Source organism: Spermophilus citellus (genome assembly GCF_964194105.1).
Source record: "Spermophilus citellus genome assembly, chromosome: 10".
Classification (NCBI taxonomy): Eukaryota; Metazoa; Chordata; class Mammalia; order Rodentia; family Sciuridae; genus Spermophilus; species Spermophilus citellus.
The window spans coordinates 77,224,646-77,238,837 of NC_138197.1; the positions used below are offsets into that span (position 1 = coordinate 77,224,646).

General features: G+C 41.4%; 1 protein-coding gene across 2 annotated transcripts; it reads right to left on the reverse strand.

The window, feature by feature from the left end:
• Nucleotides 1-10,625: 10,625 nt before the first annotated feature.
• Nucleotides 10,626-14,185, reverse strand: CNPY2 (canopy FGF signaling regulator 2). 2 transcript variants are annotated; one of them, XM_081311369.1, is made up of 6 exons: nt 14,117-14,185; nt 13,238-13,350; nt 12,963-13,078; nt 11,510-11,713; nt 11,255-11,351; nt 10,626-10,784 (listed from the first exon to the last, which is right to left on the reverse strand). In XM_081311369.1, the coding sequence occupies exons 2-6, from the start codon at nt 13,332-13,334 to the stop codon at nt 10,741-10,743; spliced, it is 558 nt and encodes a 185-aa protein (XP_081167495.1). In that variant the 5' UTR covers nt 13,335-13,350; nt 14,117-14,185; the 3' UTR covers nt 10,626-10,740. The 2 variants fall into 2 exon arrangements, with proteins under 2 accessions (XP_081167495.1, XP_081167494.1); XM_081311368.1 differs by having other exon boundaries at nt 13,929-14,162.
• Between the last annotated feature and the right edge of the window lie 7 nt (nt 14,186-14,192).

Below are 14,192 nucleotides of genomic sequence, written 5' to 3' on the forward strand. Positions count from 1 at the left end.
CGATCCGCCCATCTCAGGGGATTTACCCCGAGGTGCTTCATTGGTCCGGCGTGATGGAGGGGCGGAACCTGATTCATTGACAGCTATTGTGGCGGGGAGGATTGGACCGCGCGGATTAGGCTAATTAAGGGTGATTTGCGGGGGGCGGACGAGGGGGGGAGGTTGTAGGTGGCTAAAGTTGTGCCTGAGAACTCAGTTAACTTCCTTTGGCTTTTCCTTTGCCCTTAACACACTTGGGGTTAGTTCTCCAGTGAATACTAATGACAAATATCCAGGACTTGACCTTTGAAGATCTTCGGCATCCAACTCCTTAATATACTATCATAACAACTGATCATTGCCGGCTCATCCTACCCCCTTGTTCTTGAAGAATGTGTTCGGTTATTGACTTATTTCATGGCCATGGAGGTGACATCACGTGGAAAACCAGCTATGATGCCAGAGTTAACTGCTTGGTGGAGAGCATTTGAGGTCAGCAGAGGCAATGATATGATAGATGCTCTTGCCCCAATAATAGGGAGAAGAAGAACAAAATTTTGAGGCTGAATATCTAGTGTCCTTTATGAGCTGTCAAGGGTGCATCTAATGCCAGGAAACCCAAGGCATAAAAACACCCCCCCACGCACCCCCCCCCCCCGGGGGGCCAGAGATGTAGCTCAGTTGGTTGAGTGCTTGCCTTGCATGCATAAGACTCTGGGTTCTAATCCCCAAATCCACCAAAAAACAACAACAACAACAAAAAAACACCCCCTTGGGCTAGGGCTATATAGCTCAGTGGTAGAGCGCTTGCCTGGCACATGTGAGGCACTGGGTTTGCTCCTCTGCACCACATAAAAATAAATAAGGGCACTGTGTCCGTCCACAGCTAAAAAAATATTTTAAAAAAACCCCACCCCTTTATTATGAAGGCATCCAGTGCCTCTGAGTTCTGGACATTAGTCTCACTACCACACCAATCACATAGCACTGTACAGCCAGCCCACATTTAGCAATAAAATCAGAAGCTGCAGACCAACCTTTATCCAGGATGGCATTAGGCACCCTCGGTTTTTGTCACACCACTCACATTATTCCCATAGGGCTTCTGGGCCATTTAGCCTATTTGGCTACCTTCTATACTCTCTTATCTTGTGCTCCCCTAGCGACCTATGGCATTAAATGGCCAATTAAATGGCTCTGAAGTGATCTTCCACTTGTAGGTAGAACAAGACTTCAAGACTTTTGTACTTTCCTTAAGCCTGCATTGTCATTGGTTCAAGGACAGAGAGGAGCTGACCCAGGATCAGGACATCTTATCTACAAACCCCAAGCCTTAAGTGAATAGTCCTTTTATCTTCCCACATAGCAATAACAAGGTTCAGAGGTCTCACTATCCATCTAAACCAGGTTTAGATAGACCTCATTTATAAAGAACTTATTAGAATCTAGTTTATAGCCTGGACTTGGAAAAAGAAAACCCCTATTTTCTCACCCTAATTTTTTTCATAGCCAGCTTCATACCTATCAATGCTCCTCTAACTTCGAGATTTAATAGGTAGTTCTTAGGAAAGAAATTATAAACAAGCCACACAATGCTTCAGAGGAGCACTGACCTCAGGTACCTCACCAGTAACTTCAAAGCTCCATTGATCAATATTTGCTCCCAATTTAGCATCTCACAGAGATTTCCTCCTAACCCTAGAGTAGTCTAACCTGGCTCCTTCCCTCTGGTTAATTATTCACAGTGACTAGCCAGCAGATCAGAGGACTGAACTCCAGTGCCCCGGGAGATAGTAACCATTCTCAGGGTGAGGTACCAAAAGGACAATTATTAGGTGGCCTCAAGGATAACCCATTTTGGAGTTTTAATATTTAAAGCAAGTCGGGCTGGGGATGTGGCTCAAGCGGTAGCGCACACACCTGGCATGCGTGCGGCCCGGGTTGGATCCTCAGCACCACATACAAAGATGTTGTGTCTGCAGAGAACTAAAAAAATAAATATTAAAATTCTCTCTCTCTCTCTCTCTCTCTCTCCTCTCGCTAAAAAAAAAAAAAAAGAAAAAAAAAAGAAAAAAGAAAAAAAAATTTAAAGCAAGTGTCAGGAACTGCAATGTTCTGAGTCTCTTGACATAGGGTCCAGGAGCCCAGCATCAAGAGGATTTTATAGGGTTAGGGTTGTGGCTCAGTGGCAGAGTGCTTGCCTCGCACATGTGAGGCACTGGATTCCATCCTTAGCACCACATAAAAATAAATAAACAAAATAAAGATATTGTATCCATGTATAACTAATTTTTTTTAAAAAAAGAGGATTTTATAGACTTGTTTTGAAGTTGTCCAATTGTAATATCCAGTGCTATAAGACCAGTGGGAAAGCCCAGGGATCAAAAGGACAAAATGGGATCTCCCAGAAGCTGGTTTAGTCTCTCTCTCTCTTTCTCTCTCTCTCTCTATATATATATTTTTAAATTTTTATTTATTTTTTATTTTCGTAGTTGTAGATGGACAGAATGCCCTTAATTTACTTTTTTATTTTTATATGGTGCTGAGAATTGAACCTAGTGCCCCATGCATGCTAGGCAAACACTCTGCCACTGAGCTTCAGTCCCAGCCCTTATTTTTTTCTTATGCTAGGGATTGAATCCAGGCCTCCCAGACACCCCCCCTGCTGCACCCCACACCCATATGCTAGGAAAGCACTCTAAGCTATATAAACCTCCAGATCTGGAGTCTCTTTCTTTTTTTAAAAAATTTTTTAGATATTTTTAATTTTTATAGGGTTTTACTTGTTATAGGACCTTTATTTTATTCATTTATTTATATGTAGTGCTGAGAATTGAACCCAGTGCCTCATACATGCGAGGCAAGTGCTCTACCACTAAGCGACAACCCCAGCCCTAGAGTCCCTTTCTGAACATACAGGGGATCTGGGGAAGTGGAAAGTTAAGAGAAGTTTGGTTTGAATAAAGCAGCCAAGTGACCTCTAGGTTCAAATGTCACTTGGTTCTCAAGTACCTGAGAACTAGAGGAGGCAATGTAGAAGGCTGATTGAGAACATTATGACCTTGGAGGGTCTCTTTAAAATGGAGTGGCAGTGGTTCCCCCTGGTGGCCAAACACAAGTGGGAGAATGCAGCCTAAATAGAACCTATTTATTTATTTGGTAGTGGAGATTGAATCCACAGGCACTTTTACTACAGCAACATCCCCAGTCCTTTAAATTTTTTTAGACAGGGTCTCACTAAGTTGCTTAGGGTTTCAGTAAGTTGCTGAGGCTGGCCTTGAACTAGGAATTCTCCTACATTATCCTCCCTAGTCACTGGGAGTACAGGTATATACCACCATACCTGGCAATATAACCCGTTTAAATAACTGAATACCATGGATAAACCAAACTTTTGTATTTAATAGATAACAGCTAACATGTACTGAGTAGTCATTATTTTTGGTTATTATGTAAATATGGTATGGTACATGCCAGCTACTTGGGAAGCCAAGGCAAGAGGATCACAAGTGCAAGGACAAGTTAGCCAGACCCTGTTTAAAAAAAAAATAAAAAAGACTGAAAGGACTGGGAATGTAGCTCCATGGTAGTGTGCTCCTGGATTCAATTCCCAGTACAGAAAGGAAGGAAGGAAAAAAGAATCTATTAATTAATCTGCACAACTCTAATATATGTAGGTAATAGCATCTCTAAAGAGAAGGAAGTCCAGGCATAGATGAAGGATCCCACTCAGGATCATAGCTTGTAATTAGCATAGCTAGAATTCAGACTGAGGTCAGCCTTATTCTAGAACCTGTATCTTTACCAAATTATCAGCTTCAAGTTACCAAGGGGAGTTAGTGTGTGTGTTTCTCTCTTGCGCACTCTCTCTCTCTCATAAATTAGTAGAAAGGTGCGTTACCATTGAGCCATATGTACAGTCCTTTTTTTTGTTTTGTTTTTTAGGTGTAGATGGACACAACACAATGCCTTTTATTTTATGAAGTGCTGAGGATCGAACCCGGGTCCCGCCTGTGCTAGGCAAGCCCTTACCGCTGAGCCACAATCCCAACTGTACAGTCCTTTTTATTTTTTATTTTGAAACAAGGTCTTTTTCTTAAACATGCTTTTATATATATATTTATTTTTTAATTATAGGTGGGTACAATATCTTTATTTTTATGTGGTGCTGAGGATTGAACCCAATGCCTCATACATGCTAGGCGAGCATTCATTCTACCTCTGAGCCACAACCCCAGCCCTTGAAACAGGGTCTTGATAAGTTATTGAGGGTCTTACTAAGTTGCCCAGACTGGCCTTGATTGCAGTCCTCCTGCCTCAGTCTCCCCATTTGTTGCAATTACAGGTGTACGCCACCAAACCAAGCTCAGGGGATTTTTTCCCCCCAGTGCTAGAAATTGTACCCAGGGCCTCAGACATACTAGACAAGTGTACTACCACTGACCCACATCTCCAGCCCCAAGGGGATTTTTAAGTAATTATACACTGTCTCCTGGAATCAGTACATTACTACAAAGATATTTATAAAGATAAGGAACTATACAGTCTTACTCATCTTAAAACCTTTGTACTTTCATAACTGAAATACATGATAAATTGTGACCCCTACCACCACCAGACAACCAGGCATGTGGGACACGCCTGTAATCCCAAAGATTCAGGAAACTGAGGAAGGAGGATGGGAAATTTGAGATCAGTCTGGGCAATTTAGTAAATCCTTGTTTCAAAATAAAATAAAAAGGACTGATTATGTAGCTCAGTGGTAGAGTGCTTGCCTACATGTCAATCCCTAGTACTGAAAAAAAAAAAAAAAGATGCTCTACCACTGAGCCATATCCCCAGCCCCTAAAATGGGCTTCTTGTGAGGAATAATCTGGAAAAATGGCAGAAAAGAGAATATAATACTTTCCTACTACAGATTATTAAAATCTATATGCATTCAAACTTGGAGCTAGTTTTCAGCTAATTTTTAAAAGTACTGTTTAACACAGTCATTGGAGACTACATAACAGAAAGAACACTAACCTAGGGTTAAGATTATCCCTGGTGGGGGGCTGGGGTTGTGGCTGAGCAGTAGAGTGCTCACGCCCTGGGTTCAATCCTTAGCACCACATAAACATAAATAAATAAAGTATTATGTTCAACTACAACTAAAAAATAAATATTAAAAAAAAAAAGATTATCCCTGGGGTCTCAGCTCCTGACTAGAAGGACACCTCTCTGAGCTTAGTTTCTTCATCTATAAAATACATGAAATCTGGGCTGGAGATGTGGCTCAAGCGGTAGCGCGCTTGCCTGGCATGCGTGGGGCCCAGGTTCGATCCTCAGCACCATATACAAACAAAGATGTTATATCTGCCGAGAACTAAAAAATAAATATTAAAAAATTCTCTCTCTCTTTAAAAAATAAAATAAAATAAAATAGATGAAATCTGTTTCATATAATCATAAAGATTGAGTGAGAATGTGTATGTGCTTGTTATATTAGTATTCAATGTATATTAGTTTTCTTTCCCTTATTATTCATCCCTGTCTTATACATGCATATCCATTTTTTTTTTTTCTTGCAGCACTGGGAATGGAACTAGAGCTTTGTGCATGCTAGGCAAGCACTCTACCTTTGAATCACATCTCCAGTATCTTTCTCCTACAGTCCATCCTATATTTAAGGGAATCTTAAATATGGCACATGCCCATAATCCCAATGACTCAGGAAACGTGTGTGTGTGTGTGTGTGTGTGTGTGTGTGTGTGTGTGTGTTTTGGGGGATTCTGAGCTTAAAACCAGGACCTTGCATATGCTAAGTAAGTGTTCCACCACTGAGTTACATCCCCAGCCCTTTTAAGTTTTGTTTTGAGACAGGGTTTGCTAAGTTTTCCATGCTGTTCTTTTTTTTTTTTTTTTTTTAAGAGAGAGTGAGAGAGGAGGGAGAGAGAGAATTTTTAATATTTATTTATTTTTTTTAGTTCTCGGCGGACACAACATCTTTGTTGGTATGTGGTGCTGAGGATCGAACCCGGGCCCCACGCACGCCAGGAGAGCGCGCTACCGCTTGAGCCACATCCCCAGCCCCTTTTTTTTTTAAATTTTAATATTTAGTTTTTAGTTTTCGACGGACACAACATCATTTGTTTTGTATGTGGTTCTGAGGATCGAACCCGGGCCGCACGCATGCAAGGCGAGCGCACTGCCGCTTGAGCCACATCCCCAGCCCCTCCATGCTGTTCTTTAACTCCTACCTCAGCCTTCCAGGTAGCTAGGATTATAGGAGTGTGCCACCTATCTGGCTTAAATCTATTTTTACCCCCTTTTTTTTGCAGTGCTGGCATCAAATCCATGGCCTCACAGATACTAAGTAAGTGCTTTACCACTGCGCCACAACCACCCACCCCTGCGAATGAATCCTTTCTAACTACAAAATAACCTCTATAAGAGCCTGTGTGTTGGTGGACCCCTATAATCCCAGCAGCTTGGAAGGCAGAGACAGGAGGCTCATGACTTCAAAGCCAGCCTCAACAAAAAGCAAGGCACTAAGTAACTCATTAAGACCCTGTCTCAGGCTGGGGATGTGGCTTAAGCGGTAGCGCGCTCGCCTGGCATGCTGCGGCCGGGGTTCTATCCTCAGCACCACATACAAAGAAAGATGTTGTGTCCGCCAAATACTAAAGAATAAATATTAAAAATATTCTCTCTCTCTTACTCTCTCTTTAAAAAAAAAAAAAAAAAAAGACCCTGTCTCTGGGGTCTGCGGATGTGGCTCAAGCGGTAGCGCACTTGCCTGGCATGCACGGGACGCTGGGTTCGATCCTCAGCACCACATAAAAATAAAATAAAGATGTTGTGTCCACCGAAAACTAAAAAATAAATATTAAAAAAATTCTCTCTCTCTCTCTCTCAAAGACCCTGTCTCTGAATGAAAATACAAAATAGAGATGGGGATGTGGCTCAGTGGTCAAGTGCCTCTAAGTTCAATCTCCATACCCCCTGCCAAAAAAACCAAAAAACTCTAAAAAAGGATTTTTTGTTTTTGGGACAGTTTCATTATGCTGCTTAGGCTGGTCTCCAACTTGTAGTTTAAGTGATCTTCCTGCCTCAGTCTCTGGAGTAACTGGAACTACAGTCATGCAACACTGCATCTGGCTAAGGGGCCAGATTTTCACTTAATAAACTGCTGGTTATATCTGGACCTTATTTAATAGTCTTTGGAAATTACTTAAGTTCTAACATTTTACTGATAAACTAATTTAGAAGGCATCTAAAGCTTAAGTACAATTAAATTTGCAAGATTAGAGTATGTGCTCTACCAAATACTGGGTAATTTATTATAGTATGCTTTCAGGACGGTTCAGATGAATTCATAGATTCCTTGTGGTATGAATTAAAAGCTGTATAATGTATATTTTAACATTGTGAGGATGGAAGTAAGAGAATAACTTCCACCCTTTCCCATGTAAGATATATCCCGGTGTAACAATGGCAGACTCTCAGGCTAGAGAGGTTTTGTTGTTGTTATTCTGGAGATTAAACACAGGGATGCTCTACCACTGAGCTACATCCCCTGTCCTTCTTATTTGTTACTTTAAGACAGGGTATTGCTAAATTGCTGAGGCTAGCCTTGAACTTACAATTTTCCTCCTTGTTGGGATTGCAGGCATGTGCCACTGCATGTGGCTTGGAGAGTTAAGGTGTGCCTTGACAAACAAGTAAGGAATATCACAAGTAATTTGTATTGATTAACATTAAATTTATTCTATTCAAACTTGTGAATAATTTATTTAGTAAATTAAGAATTGAAGTTTCCTATAAGAATACTATTACTTACCCTTCTCATAAACCTTCTTTCTTTCTTTTCTTTTCTTTTTTTTTGGGGGGGGGGTACTGGGGATTGAACCCAGGAGTGCTTTACCACCGAGCTACATTCACAATCCTTCTTGTTCATTATTTTTTATTTTCAGACAGGGTCTTGTTAAGTTGCTGAGACTGGTCTCAAACTTGTGATCCTCCTGCCTCAGAGTCCCAACCTGCTGGGATTATAGGCATGGGCCACCATCCCAGGCTCTCATAAAGCTTTCTTATGGGGGCTGGAGATGTGGCTCAGCGGTAGCGCGCTCGCCTGGCATGCATGCAGCCCGGGTTCGATCCTCAGCACCACATACAAACAAAGATGTTGTGTCCGCCAATAACTAAAAAATAAAATATTAAAATTCTCTCTCTCTCTCTCTCTCCCTCTCCCTCTCCCTTTAAAAAAAAAAAAAAAAAAAAAAAGCTTTCTTATGGAAGAGAAAGGAGTTTTTAGGTTCCAACAGACAGAACCCTGGGTATACTGTCAGGATTAGGAAGAATGTGAACATTACCTATGTGCATCATAGGAAAAACAGGCTTATAAGAACTGGTTTGGAAAACTGACTTAACAGGATACATCATTTCTCCAGGCTGGGGATATAGCAAAAACAGTTGGCAGAGTGTTTGCCTTGCATGCACAAAGCCCTGGGTTTGATCCCCAACACCAAAACAAAACAAAACAAAACAAAAAAACCCACAGAATACAGCATTTCTTATGGCTGATAAGAGAAGATAAAATTAATACCAGGTTCTGAGTTTAGTATATAACTAATTTTGGAGGGCTTACTCTGACCTAGTTAATGTGTTAAATTTTTACAGGGACATAGAATCATTATGTGTCAACTAATAACAAAAAAGTAACAACAAAAAAAGGTGATGAGAGACAAGAAATGTACAATTGACTAGATAAAATGAGTTATTAGGATAATTTTTTCTACTAGCAAAAAAAAAAAAAAAAAAAAAAAATCCCAAAACACCAAGGTCCCAGCTAGGGCCATAGCACACATGGCCTGCAACCCCAGCAACTTGGGAGGCTGAGGCAGGAGAATAACAAGTTCAAAGCCAGCCTCAGCAATATGGCAACTCCCTAAGCAACTTAGCTATACCCTACCTCAAAATAAAAAATAAACAAGCCTGGGGATGTGATTCAGTGGTTAAACTCCCCTGTGTTCAATCCCCTGTACCAAAAAAAAAAAAAAAAAGGGAGGTAAAGCTGGGCATATGAGTGGCAAAATCCCCCTAGGTTTAATCCCCAGTACCAAAACATAAAAAGGCTGGGCTTGGGTTGTGGCTCAGTGGTAGAGCACTTGCCTATAACGTGTGAGGCACTGGGTTCGATCCTCAGCACCACATAAAAAAGAATAAAGTTACAGAAAAATGTATTTTAAAAAATTAATAGTGGGGTTGGGGTTGTGGCTCAGAGGTAGAGCACTGTCTAGCATGTGTGAGGCCCTGGATTAGATCCTCAGCACCACATAAAAATAAATAAAGTAAAGGTATTATGTTCAACTACTTCTAAAAAAAAAAAAAAAAAAAAACTAATAGCAAAAAATAAAATAAAAAGGCATCATAGCAATTTGTAGTAGAAGAAAACTTTGTTGAATACATTCATTCTGTGATTGTTCAAGGTATTAAGAGAAAAAAAGACAAAAATAGAAGCTACTCTGTAGATTGGCATTTGGGAAAATTATAGATCCAGTTTTGCCACTAAATATAGAAATTCAGGATCTGTGACTTCTCTGGGTCTGTTTTTTCATCTGTAAAGTAGGTAGAGGTGAACTAGATAAACCCCAAATTTCCCTTAGATTCTAAAATGCTATAATATTTTAAAATCTTTGAAATGTTTATTCAAAGCATTCCTTGGACAGAGATGTTCCATTCTAAATCCTGGGACATCTCAGGATCCAGATGTTTAAGAAGTTTCTAAGGGAAGGTATCCTTTAGATTTTCATCCCTATGTCCCATACTGAATCTCTACATACACAGAAGGTGGGGACTTATAGTCCAGACTGACAATGGCTACTGATAGAAATGAGAAAGATATACTTTATTATTGCTGTTTGCATCAAATCTAAAAGCTTAGACTAGAAAGCAAGGCCTTTTATTAAATAACACTCCTTACCTCATCTGTCCCTATCCAATAAAGCCCTTATTTTTCAGCTGAGTTGGTCACATCCATTTTCCCCTTCCTGTTTCTGCTCTTGCTGGTCCCTCCATCTGGAAGGGCAGGGAGGGAAGAATAACGCATGTACATTATTTCCTTTAAGACTAAGCCCTGTCTTTATATTTTATCAGCATGAATACAAGGAATTTCTAGAAGTCTACACTATCATACAGTTATTTACATTCCCTTGCTTATACATAGATATTCCTCTTTTCTCCATTATTAGGCTTTAAACACATTGTATTGAGTGTACACTGAATAAATGCTTATCTATTATCTAGTTTGTTTATTTATTTATTGGTACTGGGGATTTAACCAAGGGGTGCTTAACCTCTGAGCTACATCCCAACCCTTTCTGTTTTTTAGTTTGAGATCTCACTAAATTGCTAGAGCTGGCCTTGAATTTGTGATCCTCCTGCCTCAGCTGAGTTGCTGAGATTATAGGCATGTGCCATCAAACCCAGCTCTAATTATCTAGTCTATAAGTGGAACAGCATCCCAGAAAGCAAAAGAATTAATGGTTTGGGCTATGTCAACTCCCTAATTCATCCTCTCCATTTTCTTTATTGTCTGCAAACCCCTATCTTCAAGCCTAAGGTAAGGGCCAATCCTGGACATGAAAAGACAACACAGTTTGAACTTTTGGTTTCGTATTTTTTTCAGTTCATTTCCATAAAAACATAATATAAAAGGCAATGCCACCATCTTCCCCTTGTGGGGTGATCCATCAAGCTGGTCTGGGCTGCTCCAGTGGTTCATAGCTCATCATGAGATATGTGAAGGGCATGGTCACATAGATCTGCAAATAGCACATAACAATTTAAAGAAAAATGCTACTATTATACTGATATGTACCACTATCAAGAAAATACCAAAGCCAAACAGACACATATACCAACCACCACTCTTCAAAATATATACTTATAAATGACAAAATACTGGGCTGGGGATATAGCTCTGTGGTAAAGTGCTTGCCTAGTATCTGTAGGCCCTGGGCTCAATCCCCAGTACTACACACACACACACAAAAAAAAAAAAAAAAAAAAAAAAAGAAAAAAAAAATCCCCACTATTCCCTCACTTATATCTCAAATCAGAGAACTATAAATTCTGAAAGCTGACAGAAAGAGAATGGAGAGGAAAACAACTCAGGTCCTTAGGCCAAGGGAAATGGAAGCCAATTCTGAAGGTTTTATCAAAGGATTTTGTGGGAGAGGGGATGGGAATGCACAAGGCTATATAATTAGGAGATTAAATAGGATTAGCTTACCTGTTCGCTTACTGCAAAGTTTGTCTTTAACATTGTCAGCCTCTCGGGAAAAGAATTCAATAAGTTCATCCTCATATTCCTCCACAATGCTCTCACACTGCCAAATCAAGGGAGAAATGAGTGACAGAACAGCAAGAAGAGGCCTCTTGCTCCCACCTCTAGAGAAGAGGATAAAGATACAGACCCAAATTTCAAGGTGTGCTGTCCAACAACCCCCTAATTTCCAAGAACCAACTACCCACAGTAATAGCTCACCGCAAACTTGAGTGTGCCACTGATATCTGAATCAATTCGGATGCCTTGTAGGTCCAGTTCACTGGATTCTCCATTCCGGCCCACAACACGAACGTAGTTCTTGCGGTGGGTGGATGGATCAATCTGTTCCCCATATTCCTTCATGCGGTCACATACCTCCTCTAGCAGCTCTGTGAGGTGGGCCTCTGAACGGGCATAAGGTACCTAGAAATGTCCTCAGCATTGGGTCACTCAGTCTACCTCATAAACTAGTAATTTATTTTTAATTTTTTAAAAATACTTTTATTTCACTTATTTATTTTTATGCAGTGCTGAAGATCGAACCCAGGGTCTCGCACGTACAAGGCGAGCATTCTACCATTGAGCCACACCCCTAGCCCATAAACTAGTAATTTATGTCCTTACTTTTCCTTCCAAATCTAGCTCAACCAACCTGTTCTAAAACACTTTCTCTAATTAAAAATAGTATGATTGGGGCTGGGATTGTGGCTCAGCGGTAGAGCACTCGCCTAGAATGTGGGAGGCCCTGGGTTCAATCCTCAGCACCACATAAAAAATAAATAAATAAAATAAAGATTATTTAAAAAGCATGGTTTACTTGTATAGTTTCAACTTCCAAATATAATGTTCTTGTTTTGCCTGATTACACATTGGCTCCAAATCAAAAGTAGATTAACTTTTTTAGGTTTTGACTGGGGATTGAACCCAGGGGTGTTTTACCACTAAGCCACATCCCAAGCCCTTTTTTATTTTTAATTTTGAGACAGGGTCTCACTAAGTTGCTTAGAGTTCCACTAAATTATTGAGATTGACCTTGAATTAGTGATCCTCCTGCTTCAGCCTCCCAAGTTGCTGGGATTACAAGTATGTACCACCACTCTTGCTCTCTTTGATTAACAAACTGTGTTATTTCCCTTTAATTATCTTAACTCTTGTGGATGTAAGTAATATATATTTGTTCTTTTTGGTATTAAAATGAGATTAATTCCTGCCCTCAATAAAAGCATTAAAGTGACAATGTAGAAAACATCATAAAATTAACATTTTTGTATATACTACTCACTAGGTAGAGCTTTATGTGTTTGTATTATGTTTCCACTAAAAGAAATTTCCTAATTACAAGGATAAGACCTTTTATTCTTTTTTGAATGAATGTTTATATGTACTCCATAGTGAAGCTTAAGTCCTATGGATTAAGGAAGTAGAGAAGGGAGCTGTTCAAGTTTCCCTGTCTGCTAATAACTTCTGTGGCAGAAATAAAATATTAAAGTTTGGAGTCAGGAAGCAAGTGCACAGGGTTTAAGCATCCAGCCTCTTCCAAATGAGACGGAGCCTAATCTTTTAGATAACCCTTAGGTTCAGTTTTCTTCACTTCAATTAAACCAAGGTCCTTCTTGAGTTCTCATTCATAGCCAGACTGAGCTACTTTATTTGGGGGAACAGTAACAGTTACCTCCACCACTGATTGGCTGCCATCTGGATTAATCCGGAAAGATCCCATCTGAATGGTCTTCTTGGGATCCACCTGAGCAATTTCCCACTCTAGTTCATCCACCAGAGCCCTGCAAGCTGGTGCAAGGAGAGAGAATTGAGGAATGGAGGGGAAGGCGCAGAGGTAGAAGGAGAATTGATCAACCCAAGGATTTCCATTCATCCTTCTCCCATGCCTTGTATCTGTCTAATGCCTCTCAAGAATCTGCTTCCTCCCATTTCTCTTTGTGCCTTTACCTCCACAGTGTAGATCCTGGCTCCTTCGAGCTGAAGCAGTTCCCAGCAGGGCTCCCAGAAGCAGTGCCAGCCAACCCCAGCCTTTCATCTTTAGCATAATGGGGTCGCTCCACCTAGGTTTGTATGGGAAAAAATATAGGAATGAGAGCCAACTCCATTTTTCCCTGATGCCCCATCCCCACCCTCTCCTTCCCATCCAAAGGCCTTGAAAGGCCTCAGTGTGACTCTGATTCTACTTTCTAGGAAATGGCCGAGACTCATAAGGGTTCCTCTGTGCCAGTGCTTGAGGGGCCGCATTCCTCCAGGAGGTGGGTGAGCGCCAGCTTAGTACTTGGAATTCAGTTCCAGAAACTATGTCGACAGGTGAGGTCTTGGACGTTGGTACTTTAGCACAGGATGCTGAAGGCTCATAAGGCTGTGTGGCAGCCACTGGACAGAGGTTGGCACAAACTCAGAGGGTGCCAGCCATCAAGGAGCCTCATTCAGGCCAGGAAGCTGGTGAGACTTCTCAATAACTAGGGCCTATTTGGGTCCAGCACCGAAGAATCCTGCATCTCCACCTCCAACCTATAAGTTATTGCTGGCTACCCGTGCAGACCAGTCCCCTTTCTATGGACTCCACCATTGCTTTCGCTCAGGTCTATTCCCAACCCTTAGCGCCCCGCGCCTGGGCTGCCCGCGTCAGTCCCACCTCGGCTCCCAGGGCCGCCGCCGTGACCCAGGCGCTGGAAGACGGCTGGACTCTCACTTTGGCCTCGGTGGCTCCCAACCCTAGCACCTGGCTGCGGGAGAGAGGGGCTGTCCAGGCTTCTCCAGAGCCCTTCTGCGCTTTCCACGCTAGGGGTACCCTAGGCAGCCGCCTAATCCAGGTTCCCGCACCTAATTAGGCATCCAGCCGGTTCAGAGGCACAGCTGTGCAAGCCCCCACCAGGGAATGACCCCAAGCCCGCCCCTC